Source organism: Pseudophryne corroboree, chromosome 3 (genome assembly GCF_028390025.1).
Source record: "Pseudophryne corroboree isolate aPseCor3 chromosome 3, aPseCor3.hap2, whole genome shotgun sequence".
NCBI lineage: Eukaryota > Metazoa > Chordata > Amphibia > Anura > Myobatrachidae > Pseudophryne > Pseudophryne corroboree.
This window is the reverse complement of record NC_086446.1, coordinates 264,539,883-264,561,811: the sequence shown is the minus strand read 5'-3', so window position 1 is coordinate 264,561,811 and position 21,929 is coordinate 264,539,883. Positions and strand designations below refer to the sequence as shown.

The window sequence follows — 21,929 nt, the reverse complement described above, 5'->3', positions numbered from 1 at the left end:
AAGCGTGCAAGTGACTGCTTAGAAGCAGGACACCCAATCTTATTGAGATCATAAAGAACAAACAGTGCGTCCGATTTTCTGTGACGAGCTGTACTCTTTACAGACACCTTCAAAGCCCTTTCAAAGACTTTGAAGTAGCAGAGGTGTCGGTAACCAATGGAACCACAATAGGTTGGTTGTTTTGAAACACCGACACCACTTTAGGAAGAAATGGCTGACGAGTTCTGAGTTCAGCTCTATCCTCATGGAAAATTGAATAGGGGCTCTTGCGAGACAACGACCCCTGCTCCGATACACACCTCGCAGAGGCCAAGGCCAACAGTGTGACGGTTTTCCACGTAAGATATTTTATGTCTACCTTCGGTAATGGTTCAAAGCAGTCCGATTGGAGGAATTGCAGCACTAAATTGAGATCCCAAAGTGCCGTGGGAGGCACCAAGGGAGGTTGGATGTGCAGAACACCTTTCAAGAACGTCTGGACCTCAGGGATAGAAGCCAATTGTTTCTGAAAGAAAATGGATAAGGCCGAAATCTGGACTTTTATGGAACCCAACGGAAGCCCACATCCACACCTGCCTGCAGAAAAGCAGGAAACGTCCCAGATGAAATTCCACCGCAGAATGTGTGTTCTCACACTAAGAGACATAAGTCTTCCAAATACGGTGATAATGTTTAGACGTTACCCCCTTCCTGGCTTGGATCATAGTCGGAATAACCTTGTCAGGGATCCCTCTGCGGGCTAGAATCAGCCGTTCAACTTCCATGCCGTCAAACGCAGCCGTGGTAAGTCTTGATAGACGAACGGGCCATGTTGCAGAAGATCCTCGCGAAGAGGTAGCGGCCACGGATCTTCAAGAAGCATCTCCAGAAAGTCCACGTACCAGGCCTTTCTTGGCAAAGTCCGGAGCAATGAGTATTGCTGGAACCTTTTCCTTTTTTATTCTTTTGAGAATTCTTGGGATCAGAGGAAGTGGAGGAAACACGTACACCATCTGATAGAGCCATGGAGTCGTCACGAGTCTACCGCCACTGCCTGTGGGTCTCTCGACCTGGAACAATACCACTTGAGCTTCTTGTTGAGACGAGAGGCCATCATGTCGATTTCTGGATATCCCCATCGACGTGTCAAGCACCTGAACACTTCCGGGTGGAGGCCCCACTACATCGGGTGCAGGACGTGTCTGCTGAGGAAGTCTGCTTCCTAGTTGTCTAGTCCCGGAATGAAGACCGCTGGCAACGCCACGGCACAGAGGAGAATTTTTGACACCTCTGACATTGCTGCTCTGCTTTTCGTTCCGCCCTGACGGTTTATGTACGGTACTGCCGTCACATTATCGGACTGAACCTGAATGGCCTGAACTTGAAGAAATGAGGCCTGCAGAAGGGTTGTATATGGCCCTGAGTTTCAGAATGTTAATTGGAAGGACGACTTGCTGACTTGACTCTCTTCCTTGAAACTGCACCTCCTGGGTGACTGCTCCCCAACCTCTGAGGCTTGCGTCTGTGGTTAACATTCTGAATACCGATCCTCCGACCCTCGACGAGGGGAGAAGTCTGTAGCCACCACAGAAGGGAGATCCTGGCTTTTGGCGACAGATGGATCCTCTGATGCATGCGAAGATATGATCCGGACCATTTGTCCAACAGATCGAGTTGGAAGGGTCTTGCGTGAAACCTTCCGTATTGAAGTGCCTCGAAATAGGCCACCATTTTCCCCAGAAGGCAATGCATAGATGCACAGATATCCGGGTGGGCATCAGGACATCCCGAACCACTGACTGGATTACTAATGCCTTTTCCAACGGAAGGAACACCTTCTGCGACTCCGTGTCCAGTATCATTCCCTGGAATGGAAGCCGCCGTGTCGGCTCTAGGTGAGATTTCGAAAGGTTCAGAATCCACCCGTGATCCTGGTCAGAAGATCGTCCAGGTACGGAATTATGTCCACTCCCTGTTTGCGGAGTAGAAACATCATCTCTGCCATCACCTTGGTAAACACCCTCGGTGCGGTGGAGAGACCAAATGGCAGGGCCTGGAACTGGTAGTGACAGTCCTGTAGTGCAAACCGTAGATAAGCCTGATGAGGTAGCCAGATTGGAATGTGAAGGTACACATCCTTGATAGCAAGAGACACAAGGAATTCCTCCTCCTCCAGACCTGAGATCACCGCTCTCAGAGACTCCATCTTGAATTTGAACAACCTTAAGTACGGGTTTAACGACTTGAGGTTCAGGATTGGCCTTACCGAACCGTCCAGTTTCGGTAATACAAACAAGTTGGAATAGTACCCCTTGATTTGCTGATGAGGTGGAACTGGGCAATGCCCTGAGTCAGTACCAGTTGTTGAATGGCGTCCTGTAAAGTTATACTTGCCTCTTGTGAAACTGGTAAGCCTGATTTGAAGAATCTGTGAGGTGGGAGCTCCTGGAACTCTAGTCTGTAGCCCTGTGAAATAAGATCTATGACCCAGGGATCCTGGCATGAACTTGTCCAGATGTGACCGAAGAATTTTACCCGGGCTCCAACCTGCCAGACTTCCAGGCATCGCGGTCCACAGTCATGCTGAAGGCTTTGAGGAAGCAGAGCCTGAGCTCTGTTTATGAGAACCGCCAGTTACTGGTTTGCGTGGTTTACCGCTTGGGCCTTAAAATTGGCCGTCCAAAAGGACTGAAATTTTAAAGCTAAGCTTTCCTGGCTGGGGGAGCTGCGGAAGGAAGATATGTAGATTTACCCGCAGTAGCTTTGGAGATCCATTTGTCTAGTTCAGGGGTAGCCAACCCTGGTCCTTGAGAACTACCAACAGTTCACGTTTTCCAGGTCTCCTCACATAATTACAAGTGAAGTAATTAGCTCCAACTGTGGAACTTTTAAAATGTGTCAGTAATGACTACACCTGTGCACCTGCTAGGTGATCTGGAAAACGTGAACTGTTGGTAGCTCTCGAGGACCAGGGTGGGCTACCACTGGTCTAGTTTGTCTCCAAATAAGGCCTCTCCTGTGAATAGTAGACCTTCCACACCCTTCCTGGAGTCCGCATAAGCAGTCCACTGGCGTAGCCTCAAGCCCCAGAGTGCTGACACTGCCATAGCAGCGGTGCGTGCATTAAGCAACCTAAATTCTTTATCGCTTCCACCATGAAGTTCAGAGTCCTGTATATATTGCAGGAGTAAAATAAATCTTCCCCCTAGGTAAGGAATCTAACCCCTCAATGGCTTTTGTAAACCACGCATATGTAATAGTGGGTCTCTGGGTCACCCCAGCAGCTGTGTACAAGGATTTGAGTGTAGTCTCAATGTTACGATCAGCCGTGACTTTTAGGGAGGCTGCACCAGGGACAGGCAATACTACTTTCCGTGACAGCCTAGACCCTGATGCATCCACGATCAGTGGATGGTCCCATTTTTTCCTATCCTCAGGAGGAAAAGATTAGAGTAACCTTTTAGGGATTTGAAATTTCCTATCAGGATTAACCCATGGTTTTTCAAACAGGGTATTCAATTCCTTTGACACAGGAAAAGTGACTGAGGACTTCTTTTTTACATTAAAATAAGGATTCCTCACACTCCGTCATCTTATCATGAATTTCTATAACAGCTGGTATTCCCTGTGATAGAGCAGCATCCCCCCCTTCTGTATCCAACTCCCCCTCCTCCATGCCTGACCCTTCAGCGTCCGAGTCAGACTGCAGGACATGGGCCAGAGTTTGCTTTTGTGGACAAATGGTAGGGGACTGAGATGCTGGCTTGGGGACTGAGTCTCTGTTCCTAATTCATCCACAGACGGTCTTAAGTATTGCGTCTATTTCTCATTGCGGGACAATTTATTAGAAATATTAGAAAGGATTCCTTTAAATGTAATCCAGCCACGCTGGTTCAGCCCCGCTAGCCTGGGAAGGTGCACTACACAGAGTACATAGAAGTGAGCTCCCTGGGGAAGAGGAACACTCCACCGTACATGAAAGCCACACTTTGCCTGCCATATTGTAAATGTGACCGCACACACACACACACACACAGGAAAGGTTAAAAGCACAATTAACCCACAAAGAGCCCTTCCAGGGACACAGAGTATTTTGGAGCCAGCGCACAGCGCCCTTATCGCTAATGCCAAGCTTAGCCGGGTCGCAGACTAAGTACCCAGATTGGGGACTTCGTACACTAATATCACCCCCCCCCCCCCCTGCTATGACGCCCTGGTACTGCCGATGTAATCTGGAGTCACACCGGAGGAGCTGTGCGTCCCTGTCCGTCAGCGTCTGTGTCCACTTCAGAAGAAAAATGGCGCTGGTGAGCTGCTGGATCCTCTCATAGTGAAGCCCGGCCCCTTCAGTGGCGTGCGGTCTACTGCTTTTTTATACTGGCTAAGGAAATTTGTGTGCTTAAAATGGAGAACCGTTTTAAGGATGTGTTTGCCATTTCGGGTACTGTGTACTGAGACGCAGTTGTGTACGGTGTCTGTAGACGCAATCCGCCCCGGTTAGAAGTCGTGCATCTCCATACCATCGTGCCGCGATAATAGCCGGCAACCCGCTAGCCGGGACGCCGGCTTAGTACTCACTACTCTTCTTTCTTCTGGCACTGTTAGGGGTGGCGGCGTGCTGCGGGAATGTAAGCTCGCCGTGGTGGGGCTTGCGAATAATTCCCTCAGGAGCTAGTGTCCTGTCAGCGGAGAACGGGACGTTTAACCCTTTAGGAGGTTGGGCCGTCCCCTTTCCTAAGTCCCATGAAGTAGGCAGGCTGGTGTCAACCAGTCCTGCCTGAAAAATGACAAACAGAAAAATAAATGCAGAAAACTCTTCAGGAGCTTCCATAAGCGTGACCGGCTCCTCAGGGCCCATTTTCTAAACGGAGTCTGGTAGGGAGGCAAACTATCAAATTCTTAAAGTTCCCATGGCTCCTAGTGGACCAGTCTATATCCCATGGTACTATATGGAACCCCAGTATCCTCTAGGACGTAAGAGAAATAACCTTATAGCCATTTTATACTATGATAAGTCTACAGAGAATGAAAAAAAAACGACAGTTTGTTGAGAATTTTTTTATTATATTAAACCAAAAGCACGTTAAATCAACTGGAGCCTGGTACACACAGGCAAGAATAATTAACAGACTGAAGCATGATGTAAAAAAACAAAAAAAAAAACAAAGCAAAAGACATCTTGAAGAGTTCAGGAAATTCTGTATATACAATGTATAAATGTAACATATTGCAAACAGTTATGACCTTCTGCAAAAATTACATTTTATTCAAATATGAAATAAAAACCAATGCCTTGTTAATTAGTTTTCATTCTGCATACGTGGATATGTTTAAGGCTGTTTATCTGCATGCTGAGTCCACATCATCGCACAACAGTCAATCACTGCTCGGGGGAATAGAGTCTAGAGACATGAGAACACTGTGCAGGCGATCACTGGTTTCCTTACTTACAAACTCGTCTGTACATGGGGTAAACAGATATTTCATGTTCACAGCCACCAACACTAAAAGGTTAGCTTTGAGGCATGTTTGCTTTCCAGTACCAAACTGCATATTGCAGCACTTGGTAGGTACAAGCCTTGGCTGTGCAGGCAACGTATGGACAGAGGTCTTCTCTTCCATTATCCACCTGGAAGAAAAAGAAAAAGCAGTTACGTCTAGGGTATGAATACAGTCCAATGCCGACCATACATTATAGTCAGATCGCGCCGATAATAATATACATAGTAACACAGTAACTAAGGTTGAAAAAAGACAATTGTCCATCGAGTTCAACCTATTTGTGGTCTCCTATGCAGTCTTATCATAGGACTAGTTATTTTTATGTTAAGACTAGTTATATTAAGTATAATGCGTGCCTACGCACCATAACCCTGAATCTTTATCCAATAGGAATTTATCTAACCCATTCTTAAAAGGTGTTGACAGAGTCCGCCATTACTACTCTCTCAGGCAGGGAATTCCAAACACGTATTGTCCTCACTGTGAAAAAACCTTTTTCGCCTCAATGTGCGGAAACTTCTCTCCTCTAATTAAGCGAGTGACCACGTGTCCTCTGTGCTGATCTTATAGAAAACAGGTCCTTCCCAAGCTGTGTATTGACCCCTCTTGTCCAATGTAAACATGCCTAGCCTTGCAAGCCTTTCCTCGTATTCCAGCGTCTCCATGCCCTTGATTAGTTTGGTCGCCCGCCTCTGAACCTTTTCTAGCTCCAGGATATCCTTTTGTAATATGGTGCCCAAAATTGCACACAGTATTCAAGATGTGGCCTCACTAGTGATTTATATAATGGGAGTATAATACTCTCGTCCCTTGCATCAATTCCCCGTTTTATGCATGCTAATATCTTATTAGCCTTCTTTGCTGCACTCCTACTTTGGGTACTGCTGCTTAATTTGTTATCTATGTGAACCCCTAAGTTTTTTTCCAGTACAGAATCCCCTAATATTACCCCATTTAGTATGTAGGTGTTATTTTTGGTCTTGCCCCCACAGTGCATTACCTTACACTTGTCTGTGTTGAATCTCATTCTCCATTTTGCTGCCCATGCTTCCAGTTTAGTTAAGTCGTTTTGAAGAGACTCAGCATCCGCCTCCGTATTTATAACCTTACACAATTTGGTATCGTCTGCGAAAATTTACACCATGCTCTCTAGACCTACTGTTAGGTCGTTGATGAAAATGTTGAACAAAAGTGGTCCAAGTACAGACCCTTGTGGCACACCACTTAGTACTTTAGTCCAATTTAAAAATGATCCATTGACCACAACGCGCTGCTCCCCATTATCTAACCAATTACTGACCCAAGTGCATATTGTGCTCCCTAGCCCTATTTCTTGTAGCTTATAGATAAGATGCATGTGTGGTACAGTGTCGAAAGCTTTGGCAAAGTCTACAAAGATTACAACCACATTCTTACCCTGATCAAGGTTTGCACTTTGTTTCATAAAAGCCAAGTAAGTTGGTCTGACATGATCTGTCCTTCACAAATCCATGTTGGTTCCTTTTAATGACCTTATTTGCTTCAAGGAACTTTTGAATACTGTCCCTTAAAATACCTTCCAATACTTTCCCCACTATAGATGTAAGACTAACTGGTCTATACTTACCTGGTTCAGCTTTGCTCCCCTTTTTGAATATCAGCACTACCTCCACTATACACCAATCTTTGGGAACCATACCCGATTTAACCGAATCCATGAAGATCAAAAATAGAGGTCTTGCTAGTTCAGCATGCAGCTCCATAAGAACCCTCGGGTGAATTCCATCGGGACCAGTGACTTATACCCCTTTCACACCAGAAATGCAGGGGCAAAACCCGGGAATTCTGCCACGGGATTATGCAGGGACATTCCCGGGTTGGGCCCGTTTATACCAGCATTTGGAGCCGGGACATCCCGGGTCGGCACCTTTCATACTGAACCCGGGATGGCCCTGCAATTTCTGAGAATGGGCGTCCCAGAAAAAACACAAGACCAGGAACTGCCTTGAATAGCCAATCAGCAGAGGCAACCCGGGAAGGTGGGACATGTCCCTGCACCATTCACACTGTCCAGGTTCCAGGGAAGATCCCAGGACCAACCCTGGTCGATTGCAGGGTAGAAATGCGGGGACAGAAATCCCGGGATTTTGTCCCTGTACCCTTTCACACTGAGAAATTTCCCTGGTTGATGCGCGTTCATGTGTTTTAACCCGGGAAATTTTGGTCTGTGTGAAAATAAGAATTTACTTACCGATAATTCTATTTCTCATAGTCCGTAGTGGATGCTGGGACTCCGTCAGGACCATGGGGAATAGCGGGCTCCGCAGGAGACAGGGCACATCTAAATAAAGCTTTTAGGATCACATGGTGCGTACTGGCTCCTCCCCCTATGACCCTCCTCCAAGCCTCAGCTAGGTACTGTGCCCGGACGAGCGTACACAATAAGGAAGGATCTTGAATCCCGGGTAAGACTCATACCAGCCACACCAATCACACCGTACAACTTGTGATCTGAACCCAGTTAACAGTATGATAACAAAAAACGAAGTAGCCTCTGAAAAGATGGCTCACAACAATAGTAATAACCCGATCTTTGTAACAATAACTATGTACAAGTATTGCAGACAATCCGCACTTGGGATGGGCGCCCAGCATCCACTACGGACTATGAGAAATAGAATTATCGGTAAGTAAATTCTTATTTTCTCTAACGTCCTAGTGGATGCTGGGACTCCGTCAGGACCATGGGGATTATACCAAAGCTCCCAAACGGGCGGGAGAGTGCGGATGACTCTGCAGCACCGAATGAGAGAACTCCAGGTCCTCCTTAGCCAGAGTATCAAATTTGTAAAATTTTACAAACGTGTTCTCCCCTGACCACGTAGCTGCTCGGCAAAGTTGTAATGCCGAGACCCCTCGGGCAGCCGCCCAAGATGAGCCCACTTTCCTTGTGGAGTGGGCCTTTACAGATTTAGGCTGTGGCAGGCCTGCCACAGAATGTGCAAGTTGGATTGTGCTACAGATCCAACGTGCAATCGTCTGTTTAGACGCAGGAGCACCCATCTTGTTGGGTGCATACAATATAAACAACGAGTCAGATTTTCTGACTCCAGCTGTCCTTGAAATATATATTTTTAATGCTCTGACAACGTCCAGTAACTTGGAGTCCTCCAAGTCGCTAGTAGCCGCAGGCACCACAATAGGCTGGTTCAAGTGAAAAGCCGAAACCACCTTAGGGAGAAAATGAGGACGTGTCCGCAGTTCTGCCCTGTCCGAATGGAAAATCAGATATGGGCTTTTGTATGATAAAGCCGCCAACTCTGAAACTCTCCTGGCTGAAGCCAGGGCCAATAGCATGGTTACCTTCCATGTAAGGTATTTTAAATCTACCGATTTTAGAGGCTCAAACCAATGAGATTTGAGAAAATTCAAAACTACGTTCAAATCCCACGGTGCCACTGGAGGCACTATTGGGGGTTGTATATGTAGTACACCTTTGACAAAAGTTTGTACTTCAGGCACTGATGCCAATTCCTTCTGGAAGAAGATTGATTAGGCCGAAATTTGAACTTTAATGGACCCCAATTTTAGGCCCATAGACAATCCTGCTTGCAGGAAATGTAAGAATCGACCCAATTGAAATTCTTCCGTTGGAGCCTTCTTGGCCTCACACCACGCAACATATTTTCGCCAAATGCGGTGATAATGTTGTACAGTCACTTCCTTTCTAGCCTTAATCAAGGTAGGAATAACTTCCTCTGGAATGCCCTTTTCTTTTAGAATCCGGCGTTCAACCGCCATGCCGTCAAACGCAGACGCGGTAAGTCTTGGAACATACAAGGTCCCTGCTGAAGCAGATCCCTTCTTAGAGGTAGAGGCCATGGATCCTCCGTGAGCATCTCTTGAAGTTCCGGATACCAAGTTCTTCTTGGCCAGTCCGGAGCCACCAGTATTGTTCTTACTCCTCTTTTCCGTATAATTCTCAGTACCTTTGGTATGAGAGGCAGAGGAGGGAACACATACACTGACTGGTACACCCACGGTGTTACCAGAGCGTCCACAGCTATTGCCTGAGGGTCTCTTGACCTGGCGCAATATCTGTCCAATTTTTTGTTGAGGCGAGACGCCATCATGTCCACCTTTGGTCTTTCCCAACGGTTCACAATCATGTGGAAGACTTCTGGATGAAGTCCCCACTCTCCCGGGTGAAGGTCGTGTCTGCTGAGGAAGTCTGCTTCCCAGTTGTCCACTCCCGGGATGAACACTGCTGACAGTGCTATGACATGATTCTCCGCCCAGCGCAGAATCCTTGCAGCTTCTGTCATTGCTCTTCTGCTTCTCGTGCCGCCTTGTCGGTTTACGTGGGCGACTGCCGTGATGTTGTCCGACTGGATCAACACCGGCTGACCCTGAAGCAGCGATTTTGCCAGGCTTAGAGCATTGTAGATCGCTCTTAGCTCCAGTATATTTATGTGAAGGGACGTCTCCAGGTTTGACCACACGCCCTGGAAGTTTCTTCCCTGTGTGACTGCTCCCCAGCCTCGTAGGCTGGCATCCGTAGTCACCAGGACCCAGCCCTGTATGCCGAATCTGCGGCCCTCTAACAGATGAGCACTCTGCAACCACCACAGGAGAGACAACCTTGTTCTTGGTGACAGTGTTATCCGCTGATGCATGTGCAGATGCGATCCGGACCATTTGTCCAGCAGATCCCACTGAAATGTCCGTGCATGGAATCTGCCGAATGGAATCGCTTCGTAAGAAGCCACCATCTTTCCCAGGACTCTTGTGCATTGATGTACTGACACAGTTCCTGGTTTTAGGAGGTTCCTGACAAGTTCGGATATCAGGATTTTGGTACTTACCGATAAATCCCTTTCTCCGATTCCACAGGGGCCACTGGAGTGTAGTTACAATGGGGAGATAGTAGGTGGTATTGGTAGCTGGCACTTTAAAAATTCTCACACTGTGGCTAGCTCCTCCCCTACTATCTCCCCTCCAAGCCAGTCTACGTTAAACTGTGCCCGAGGAGAGCTGTAATAAACAAACCGTAAGGTAGAGGAGGTTAACGACGCCCTGTAAACCAGGCGAACACAAACTAAACCTGGAACAGAACCTGACAAAAAACCAGGCTAGCCTGAACCCAACAAGCAGTCATATGGTGATCTGCAATCGTTAATCAAACAAAAATCAGGAGAAACAGCGCTGGGCGGGCGTCCAGTGGCCCCTGTGGAATCGGAGAAAGGGATTTATCGGTAAGTACCAAAATCCTGATTTCTCCTTCATCCACTAGGGGCCACTGGAGTGTAGTTACAATGGGGACGTCCCAGAGCTCCCAAAAACGGGTGGGAAAGCGCTGAGAGTCCTGTAAAAACTGCTCGGCCAAACAGTGATGCAGAGGCCGTAAAAGTGTCAAACTTGTAGAATTTGACAAAACGAATGTCGGTTTGACCAAGTAGCCGCCCGACAAAATATTCATGGAGACCCCGCGGGCGGCTGCCCACGAAGGTCTTACAATGCGCGTAAAACGCGCTGAAATGGAAAACGGAGGCTCCCTAGTAACCGCCAAGAAGACTGTCTGATGATCAGATGTATCCAACTGTCCAGCATATGCTGGGACCCCGGCTATTTAGTACGGGAGCATCGTCCAGAGCAAAGAAGAAAAAACACTTCATCGAATAGCCTGAGACCTCTGTAGAGAGAGTTGACGAGCCCTGACAACATTCAGAGAGGATTGAAAACCACTAGTGTCAGATTTATATGAAAAATGGACCTCCCCTCTGGAAGAAACGACCGCTGAGGCCGAAGCCGAGCCCGGGGAGTTGCCAATAGAGTACTCCCTGAACAAGAGGCCGAACTTACGGCCGCTAGGCTAATCTCATTTGGAAGAAAAGCGAAAAAGGCAGAGACCTAAAATTCCGGTCACTGTGGTTTGAAGCGCAGCGGAGCAAAAAACCTCCCAGAGAAACCAAAGATGAATGGTAACTGGAAGAAGGGGGAAAAACCCCTTTTATCTTCATTATGTTCCATAAAGTTTTCCCAAAGTGGCAAAAGCGAGAAGAGGTAATAGACTTCTGAAATCGGAGCCCAGTAGGCCTAACCGAACTAGGGAACTCCTCCCTTCTGAGGTCTCGTGAACAGTCACACGGGTAACCGAAACCAGTGTAAAATTGAACAAGGAGAAAAAAGGAGCCTGTTGAAGTAGACAGTCCAGTCGAGGTAGGAGCCAAGGCTCCTCTACTGACAACAGGCGTATCTGTATCTTCAAGTCATGCGTGGCCCAACCAGCGCCACCGAGAGGACTAGCACGCATAATCCCCTCCTGTGTTACTGAACCTGAAGTAGAAATAGAAAAGGAGGCAGGATAGAATAACCAGAAAACTCCCCGGAGCCCTGAGGGCCTCCACGGCTACTGCCGTCCGAGAGTAATAAAGGGTTAAAGAGTCAGTCAGAACGCCCTGAGGTCGATCCGAAATCTCCGCCCACAGCGGACCAGCTGACAAAACTCCGGGGCATGTTCCCTCACCCAGGAGTCTGACCTGGTGGCTTGATCTGGAAACAAGATTGTTGTCCCCCGCTCCGAGAGGAATGGAGGCGACCACTCATTACGTCGCAACTTGACTGAAGAAATAGAGTCTCTGGTGCCGAGGAATGAAAAAACCTCTGACGGACCCTGTTGAGAAACGTCTATGCGGAGCATAAATTGGATCTGTGTCGAATCAGAAGCTCGTGGATCCTCCGGATATTCAGAAGCCACCTAATGTACAGAGTGGGATAGTAGCAGTAAATTGTCCCATTAGGGAACCAACGTCACCCACTGCCCTTGAAAAAGAGTTATTCTGTTATCTTCCTAAACTCTGTGGGAGCGGAAGAGAGAGGAGTAAAGGACTTACAGTGAAAATGAGAATCCTGTTAAGGGGGAATCTGAGAAAAAGCCTGTCCAACGGAAATCAGTAAACAGGCATCTCTGAAGACAAGGGACACGTAAAACTCCCTTTCTTGTTTAAACTAGCAATCACAGACTAAAAGGATTGTAAGGCCAGAATAGGCCTGTCCGAGCCACTTGGCTTCGGAACGTGAAAAGAAAACAAAGGCCTGAGAACTGTCCTAATTCAAATGATATGTGAAAAACAGGGATCAACACCCTTTGCGGTTAGAAACCTATGGAGCGCAGCCTGCAGTATGACTCTCTTGTCATCGTAAATCAGCCGACCCATGCCGAGGGACTCCTGAGACGGTTGTAACCGCCCAAGCCTTCTCCCATCGACCTGCGCCTACCCTGGGACCCTGCAGGTGTAATGGGTGTATAGGATGACATAAAATCAGACTGGACTGAGGATGTTGAACCTCTGCTTCAGCCTTTTTACCCTGAGAACCCCTGGCGACGAAGATATCACCCGTGTGGAGTCAAAAACCTGAAAGGGCACGAAAAAATCTAAAGGGAAGACCAGTAAAGGTCTGTCTTGGAGCTGGGGCAGTAGTAGGAGAAATCAAAGTGGACCTACCTCCATTGGTTCAAGAAATCCTGCAGAAAGTTCCTTCCCCAGAACCATCTGCCCCGTAGGATTTCATGTTTACTTGTCACTGTCGCAGCCCCAGAGGTCGTCGGGTTAAGACAGCCCAAGCGAAGATGCAGGGTCCGAGTCTGTAGACATGGAGACCTCCAAGGAACATAAAGCAGAATCGTGATTCTGACCTGTATCAAAGTATCAATTGATCCTGATGCGAAGCATCCTGTAACCTAGAGGACAATTGTTCCCCAACCTACCTGCTCCGGACACGGTAGAACCATGCTGCCGCATATGTCGATGGATCCCTGAGCAAGGTTGCCTCAGGAAAACGGCGGCTTGATGGACCGGCGATACACCGAGGTGTATACCCTAGAGAGGTTCTGATACCATCTCCTGCCATCTGCGGGGAAAAGATAGGAAAACAAACCTTGTTTGATACCTGATATTGTGTATTCGGGTGTCTGTCGGCCGCCTACCGGAGCCTGCCCAGCTCATCCGAAACTGAACCAGTCGCTGTCATTTTCGTCAATGGCGTGGAACCCTGATGGACTTGACGTGTCCTCCTCCTTTACCTGCAGTATCAGATGAACTGCTGTATTATGTACCTGTATATTCTGAGACACTGGTTCAGATCCACAGAAAACAGACATCAGTAATGCATGGAATGTTAGCAAAGTTTCGTTTTGGAAAGGTGTGTTTGGTCCCGCTGTGATTTGATCCTGTGACCTTGGAAACCAAAGTCCAAGGGCTTACCTGATGAGCTATTGTCTGGTTAATAGTGACATTACCTGCATCATTGATCAAACAGGGGTGTGCAGGTGCGTGGAGGGCGAAGCAGATGGCTCTGCCGCATACTTCACACCTAAGAGGGAATTCTTCGACTATCCCAGGAGAGACAAACGAAAGGAGAAAAGGTGGGTTAAATAAACAGAGCCCTACGTAAGGTCTGCACTATAATGTGTAGTGACCGATACGATTAAAATAAACTTTCTGGAGCAGCGGAGACCTGAACCAGCAACGCTGCGCTGTGGGACAGGAGTCTTAGCCCTAGGCTATAGGAGTTCTCCTTAAAGTTTTGTTTGGATTCAAACCCCTGTTCAGATAGCCGCTACTAGCGTACTGAGCCGCAGCGCTATTTGTCTGATGCCTTACACGCATTCCACAATTACAAATAGCATTAGTAACTAGTGACACCAAGGAATAATAAAGGGAAGGCAACACCCCGCCCTGTATTTAGTGTACCGCTAATTAAGGTGCACCAGATGTTTCTCGGAGGTTCCGCTGGCTTTTCAAAATGGTGACCAGCCTGTGAGAAAGATGGGGGAAAATGTTATGTGCAAGATGTTATTAGAAAACATTGCAGAAGTTTTGTTTTATCCCCTATATCTGGTATTTTATGGATTTATCTATATACATACCTACACGCACTTAAATATATATATCTATATATATATATACACATGCACAAACATAACTATATATGTATATATACACACACACCGTAGGTAAATAAATACTGCACAGTAGATTCTTTTAATTATTATTGAGCTGAGTCCCAGCTACTGTAATAGAGCAGGTTCCCTGATTTGCAAGTAAGGAAATGCTGGGTAGAGGACTCTACTGCAGGAGGAATGTATCTATATTTCAGCAGCCTGAAGTATCGAAAAGTTACAAATCCCAGAGCTGTTGCCTAGCGATGGGGAGACCTGGGAGCCCACTGAGTAAAGCGGGTTAACTGTTAATATACCTGGGACTTTATTTGTATTTGTCTCTGAGTATGCAAGATTAGCCCACTGGGCTATAGGAGACACTGCAAATATGAAGCCAGGTCTGTGCAGGGAGGAAATGGCCGCCAGAGTGAAACTCCTCTGGGCTATGCGATAAAATCTATATAGTGGATAACTGGATTAGTGCTGAGCCACTCTGACTATATCACATTCTCCTCAGCACCATGTGCATTAAACTCACATAAATGCCTATTACACTATAACAGTGGCCGGGGAGCGGAGAATGCTGAGCCCGCTGTACAGAGCGGGAGTTAGCTCCGCCCCCCGGCTATGGCGCCTTATTGCAAAACTAAGCGGGAAGCGAGCTGTACCCTCCGCTGGGCCTGCGAGTCACCGCCGGGGAGCGCTGAGCCCGCTATACAGCGCTAGTAGAGCCCTGTATCTGCTAGCCGCCGCCGGGGAGTGTTGCGCTGAACAGAGCGCGAGTCACCGCCGGGGAGCGGGGAGCGCTGAGCCCGCTATACAGCGCTAGTAGAGCCCTGTATCTGCTAGCCGCCGCCGGGGAGTGTTGCGCTGAACAGAGCGCGAGTCGCCGCCGGGGAGCAGGGAGCGCTGAGCCCGCTCTACAGAGCGGGACTTAGCTCCGCCCCCTCCGTACAAGGCGCCAAATTTAAACATTGCTTTGCGCTCGAGCGGGATCCCTGTGCCGGCTCTGTGAGTCGCGCTGAGTGGGGATCTGTGCGGGGGGTGCGGGGAGCTGGGGGAGCGGAGGGTTATCAGAATGACACACACCCGTTTTTCAGTCAGGGTTGTATAAACACATACTCAGCCTCCCCCAATCATCCTGTCTGTTTCTCCATGAGGAGGACAGGTAAGGATACAATAAAGTACATTACAGCCCCAGAGAGCCCTTCTGGAGTGGGTTGTACAACAATAAACAGTGCATTGCTCTAAAAACATACATAGCCACCACAAATAAAGTATACTTCACTCACCACTGTGTTCTTGGTGGATCGGCCCCGACACACGCCGCACGCAGCGGCGTCCAGCCGGAATCTTCTGTGGTGGGGTGGTCCCGACACAAGCCGCACGCAGCGGTGTCCGACCATTTTTGATACTCACCGCTGCCATGCTGCCGGAATCTTCTGCTGGATGGAGTGGCCGCGACACGCGCCGCACGCAGCGGTGTCCGCCAACTCAGGAGAGCTCAGTGTCTCCCTCAGCCGGGGCTCATCCCTAGCCGCACGCAGCTGCGATGGGACCCCGCCGGCAGCTCCCACGGTGCAGACTGGCAGTGGCAGAGCTGCCAGTCTGTGAGTGTGTGTAAGAAAAATAAAATAATAAAGAAAAAAGAAGAAAATTCTTCAGCTAAACCCAAGTGAACCAGCTACCTCGGGCACTTAACTAAGACTGGCTTGGAGGGGAGATAGTAGGGGAGGAGCTAGCCACAGTGTGAGAATTTTTAAAGTGCCAGCTACCAATACCACCTACTATCTCCCCATTGTAACTACACTCCAGTGGCCCCTAGTGGATGAAGGAGAAAACTCCCTTGCTTTCTCCTCCGGGAGAAACACCTTTTTCTGAACCGTGTCCAGAATCATTCCCAGGAACAGCAGACGAGTTGTCGGGGTCAATTGAGATTTTGGAAGATTCAGAATCCACCCGTGTTGCTGAAGCACTACCTGGGATAGTGCTACACCGACTTCCAGCTGTTCTCTGGACTTTGCCCTTATCAGGAGATCGTCCAAGTAAGGGATAATTAATACGCCTTTTCTTCGTAGAAGAACCATCATTTCGGTCATTACCTTGGTAAAGACCCGAGGGGCCGTGGACAAACCAAACGGCAGCGTTTGAAACTGATAATGACAGTCTTGTATCACGAACCTGAGATACCCTTGGTGTGAGGGGTAAATTGGGACATGCAGATAAGCATCTTTTATGTCCAGGGACACCATGAAGTCCCCTTCTTCCAGATTCACTATCACTGCTCTGAGTGACTCCATCTTGAACTTGAATTTCTGTATGTACAGGTTCAAGGATTTCAGGTTTAGAATAGGTCTTACCGAACCGTCCGGCTTCGGTACCACAAATAGTGTGGAATAATACCCCTTTCCCTGTTGTAGGAGGGGTACCTTGACTATCACCTGCTGAGAATACAGCTTGTGAATGGCTTCCAAAACCGACGTCCTTTCTGAGGGAGACGTTGGTAAAGCAGACTTTAGGAACCGGCGAGGGGGAGACCTTTCGAACTCCAACATGTAACCCTGAGATATTATCTGCAGGATCCACGGGTCCACTTGTGAGCGAGCCCACTGATTGCTGAAAATCTTGAGTCGACCCCCCACCGCTCCTGAGTCCGCTTGTAAAGCCCCAGCGTCATGCTGATGGCTTTGTAGAACCCGGGGCGGGCTTCTGGTCCTGGGCAGGGGCTGCTTGCTGCCCTCTCTTACCCTTTCCTCTGCCTCGCGGCAGATAAGACTGTCCTTTTGGTCGCTTGTTTTTATAGGAGCGAAAGGACTGCGGCTGAAAAGACGGTGTCTTTTTCTGTTGGGAGGGGGTCTGAGGTAAAAAAGTGGATTTGCCGGCAGTTGCCGTGGCCACCAGGTCCGAAAGACCGACCCCAAATAATTCCTCTCCTTTATATGGCAATACTTCCATATGCCTTTTGGAATCCGCATCACCTGACCACTGTCGCGTCCATAAACTTCTTCTGGCAGATATGGACATCGCGCTTACTCTTGATGCTAGAGTACAAATATCCCTCTGAGCATCTCGCATATAAAGAAAAGCATCCTTTAATTGCTCTAGAGTCAATAAAATACTGTCCCTATCCAGGGTATCAATATTTTCAGTCAGAGAATCCAACCACACTACCCCAGCACTGCACATCCAGGCTGAGGCTACTGCCGGTCGCAGTATAACACCAGTATGTGTGTATATACTCTTCAGTGTAGTTTCCAGCCTCCTATCTGCTGGATCCTTGAGGGCGGCCGTATCAGGAGACGGCAACGCCACTTGCTTTGATAAACGTGTGAGCGCCTTATCCACCCTAGGGGGTGTTTCCCAGCGCGCCCTAACCTCTGGTGGGAAAGGGTATAATGCCAATAACTTCTTGGAAATTAGCAGTTTTCTATCTGGGTTAACCCACGCTTCGTCACACACGTCATTCAATTCCTCTGATTCTGGAAAAGCTACAGGTAGTTTTTTCACCCCCCACATAATACCCCTCTTTGAGGTACCAGCAGTATCAGAGATCTGCAAAGCCTCCTTCATTGCCGTGATCATATAACGTGTGGCCCTATTGGAAAATACGTTTGTTTCTTCACCGTCGACACTAGATTCATCTGTGTCGGTACCCGTGTCGACTGACTGAGGTAAGGGACGTTTTACAGCCCCTGACGGTGTCTGAGACGCCTGAGCCGGTACTAACTGGTTTTCCGGCCGTCTCATTTCGTCAACTGACTTTTGTAATGTGCTAACATTATCACGTAATTCCATAACTAAAGCCATCCATTCCGGTGTCGACTCCCTAGGGGGTGACATCACCATTACCGGCAATTGCTCTGCCTCCACACCAACATCGTCCTCATACATGTCGACACACACGTACCGACACACAGCAGCCACACAGGGAATGCTCTAATCGAAGACAGGACCCTCTTAGCCCTTTGGGGAGACAGAGGGAGAGTTTGCCAGCACACACCAAAAGCGCTATAAATGTATATAAACAACCCTAGAAGGTGTTGTTTTTGATATAAGCGCTTTTAATATATCAATATCGCCAAATTATGCCCCCCTTCTCTTTGTTACCCTGTTTCTGTAGTGCAGTGCAGGGGAGAGTCCTGGGAGCCTTCCTCACCAGCGGAGCTGAGCAGGAAAATGGCGCTGAGGAGAATAAGCTCCGCCCCTTTTTCGGCAGGCTTTTCTCCCGGGTTTTAAGAAAACTGGCCTGGGTTAAATACATACATATAGCCTTAATGGCTATATGTGATGTATTTATTTTGCCACTAAAGGTATTTAATATTGCTGCCCAGGGCGCCCCCAGCAGCGCCCTGCACCCTCCGTGACTGAATCAGTGAGACGTGTAGCAACAATGGCGCACAGCTGCAGTGCTGTGCGCTACCTTCATGAAGACTGAGGAGTCTTCTGCCGCCTGCTTTCCGGACCTCCGTCTTCAGCGTCTGTAAGGGGGATCGGCGGCGCGGCTCCGGGACGAACCCCAGGAGGACCTGTGTTCCGACTCCCTCTGGAGCTAAGTGTCCAGTAGCCTAAGACTCCAATCCATCCTGCACGCAGGTGAGTTGGAAATCTCTCCCCTAAGTCCCTCGATGCAGTGATCCTGTTGCCAGCAGGATTCACTGAGATTTAAACCTAAAAAAACTTTTTCTAAGCAGCTCTTTAGGAGAGCCACCTAGATTGCACCCTTCTCGGACGGGCACAAAAACCTAACTGAGGCTTGGAGGAGGGTCATAGGGGGAGGAGCCAGTACGCACCATGTGATCCTAAAAGCTTTATTTAGATGTGCCCTGTCTCCTGCGGAGCCCGCTATTCCCCATGGTCCTGACGGAGTCCCAGCATCCACTAGGACGTTAGAGAAAGGGGTATTATTAATCTTTAACTTTTTTAATCGGTCACAGACTACCTCCTCACATAAATAAGCATTTAGCAGTGGGCCATTATCTTTGTTGAGATTTTGTGTTAGACCCAGCATTTGGCCCTCTCTGGTAAATACTGTTGAAAAAAAACTTGTTTAGTTTGTTTGCTATGTCATTATCATTTTTGATTAAGACTCAAATAGTACTTGGCCGCAACAGACCATTAATGATTGGACGGATGAAATCTTCTAACACGTCTGACTGATCTGATCATCGGTGGGCTCCATCTGGGAGCGTATACACTGCAACAGCAGACAGCACAATATTTCCACTGTTCGGAAGGAAGGAAGGAAGGAAGGAAGGAAGGAAAAGTTTCCTCCCCAGGGAAGTGACACAGATGATATTGTCCTGCACTGTGACATATCTAAGGAAAATAGCCAAATGACTTGTCTGACCTAATTTGCTCAAGTTCAGCAAACTGCCTTCTGGTGGGTAGGCACAATAAATGGGAGTAAACGTGCACATGTTACTTATCACCTAGACACGGCGAACAGACCAATGCGGGCATCGTCAGATTTCCCACTTTGGCAGGTAAATCCTAATCCAATTTTGAGAGTATAAATACAATGATCTCACAGACCAGAAATGAGGCACCTGTATTCCATAGTGAGATGTACCAGACAAAGGGACAGTTGCCATTCACTGCTCAAAGTATACAAAATGCAATTACACGGGTTCTGCTGACATATTAGAATTCATCCTTTTTCAAATGCATGCAGCACCTATTGGTGCTTTTTCTGTATTAACAGAATGTCAGTCATATACTGTACCACAGTCAGCAATTTACAATAAAAAATACTACGTACTACTTTTTATTCCGTGGTTTTAATTCTTCTGCTGCATTACGTAGGAATATATAATTCTTCTTCTGTGGGTTGTAGAACTCATGGCCCTGGAAGGAGAGATTCTGTTGGTATGACACTTAGACCAAATATTGCTTTCTGAAGAAACACTGCATGGATGGAAACGCAATACTCACCTTGGACCAATCATAACTGGAGGAATAGGCAAAAATGTTTCCATTGTGGTTGAAGCTACAGGCGGAGATCGGCTGGTCTAGCTGTTCTGATGTTTTTAGTTTGGTTCGTGCATCCTTGTCCCAGAAGCTGAAGCGTCCATCAGAGCCAACAGTTGCCAGAGTGCCGTGTACCGGATGAAAAGCAATACCATTTACCTGGGCGGGCAGACATACATGTTCTATAAATCTATAAGCCTACATATAAAACTATACCTACTTTTATTTACGGTGCTGCTCTCAACAAATCATTTATTTTTTTGTGGAGATACCCATAAATAACATTTCATCAGCTGAAATAACTGAGGAATTACAATATCAGCTTAATCAAATCAAAATTGCTCTGCGATACTCACAGACTATTTTCCTCTACCTTAAAATCGGCATCTGTCGGGCACTGTAATCGGTCTCACCACAACAGAAGACTGAGGGTAATCTCAGATCATACCCAATAGCAGAGGGCAGCCAACTGCTCACTAACATTCCACCTGCCGCTGAGCCACAGCACGGTACAGATGGAACTTTACTACTGATGACACAGGCACCCATTTTGCGGACTAGAGAACAATTATCTCCAGAAAACACTTTCCAGAAATAGCCAAGCCCAGATACTAATACATGCCAATTATACTGCAGTCAACCACTTATTACTGAATCAATGGTCTAGAAAACCCAATAAAAATTTTATTAACAGGCCTTTTACCACTAGTTCACACCAGACAAATATTTGGCTGCACCATTTGCAAGTTATTTGGAGTCACAAACCATACTTTCAATAAGGCATAAGTGTCCTATAATGTCTGACATTTTGAGCGTACCGCATAGATGTCCTGTGGAGCCGCAGTATTTGTTCCGTTGGATCGGTGACATTTAAATGTGAAGTTGTCTTTGGCTCTGGAACAGAGAGACTCATTTTACAATTCCCTAGAGGGTTTGGGGAATAAAGAGAGATTGAGACCAGTAAAGCAGTACGCTTGCATGAATTACTCACGGATTTGAAGGGTTGATGTAGTGGATGGCAACTCTACCTTCAATGCTGCCCAATGCAAAACCGGTTGGCTTGTTTTGTTTATCTTTAAAAATAGCTACACACCGGTGCTGCAATGGAAACGAGAACACCTGATAAATATGAATTTGATGGTAATGCACACCATTACCTACACACAAATGGTCAACAAACTAAATAATGCTGCATTACAGGGGCAAACCTATACAATAAGCACTGATAGGAGTGTTCACTGCAATTAAGTCAGGGGATCTGCCTGATTTAGGGGGTTACACAGCTTTGTTAGCAAACCAAAAAAAAAATAAGATTTTACTTACCGATAAATCTATTTCTCGTAGTCCGTAGTGGATGCTGGGACTCCGTCAGGACCATGGGGATTAGCGGCTCCGCAGGAGACAGGGCACAAAAATAAAGCTTTAGGATCAGGTGGTGTGCACTGGCTCCTCCCCCTATGACCCTCCTCCAAGCCTCAGTTAGGATACTGTGCCCGGACGAGCGTACACAATAAGGAAGGATTTTGAATCCCGGGTAAGACTCATACCAGCCACACCAATC

General features: G+C 47.5%; 1 protein-coding gene across 5 annotated transcripts in view; it reads right to left on the bottom strand.

Moving 5' to 3' along the window:
* Window positions 1–5,022: 5,022 nt before the first annotated feature.
* Window positions 5,023–21,929, bottom strand: part of RAE1 (ribonucleic acid export 1) — a 71,787-nt gene continuing 54,880 nt past the window's right edge. For 4 of the 5 annotated variants that reach the window (XM_063959043.1, XM_063959041.1, XM_063959039.1 and 1 more), the window contains 5 exons: window positions 21,360–21,466; window positions 21,187–21,262; window positions 20,333–20,527; window positions 20,160–20,245; window positions 5,023–5,608 (listed from right to left, as the gene is read on the bottom strand). In XM_063959043.1, the coding sequence (XP_063815113.1) occupies window position 5,608; window positions 20,160–20,245; window positions 20,333–20,527; window positions 21,187–21,262; window positions 21,360–21,466 (465 nt within the window). In that variant the 3' untranslated portion in view covers window positions 5,023–5,607. Of the gene's footprint in view, window positions 5,609–20,158; window positions 20,246–20,332; window positions 20,528–21,186; window positions 21,263–21,359; window positions 21,467–21,929 lie in introns of those variants that run through there. The other variant, XM_063959040.1, reaches the window with a different exon arrangement.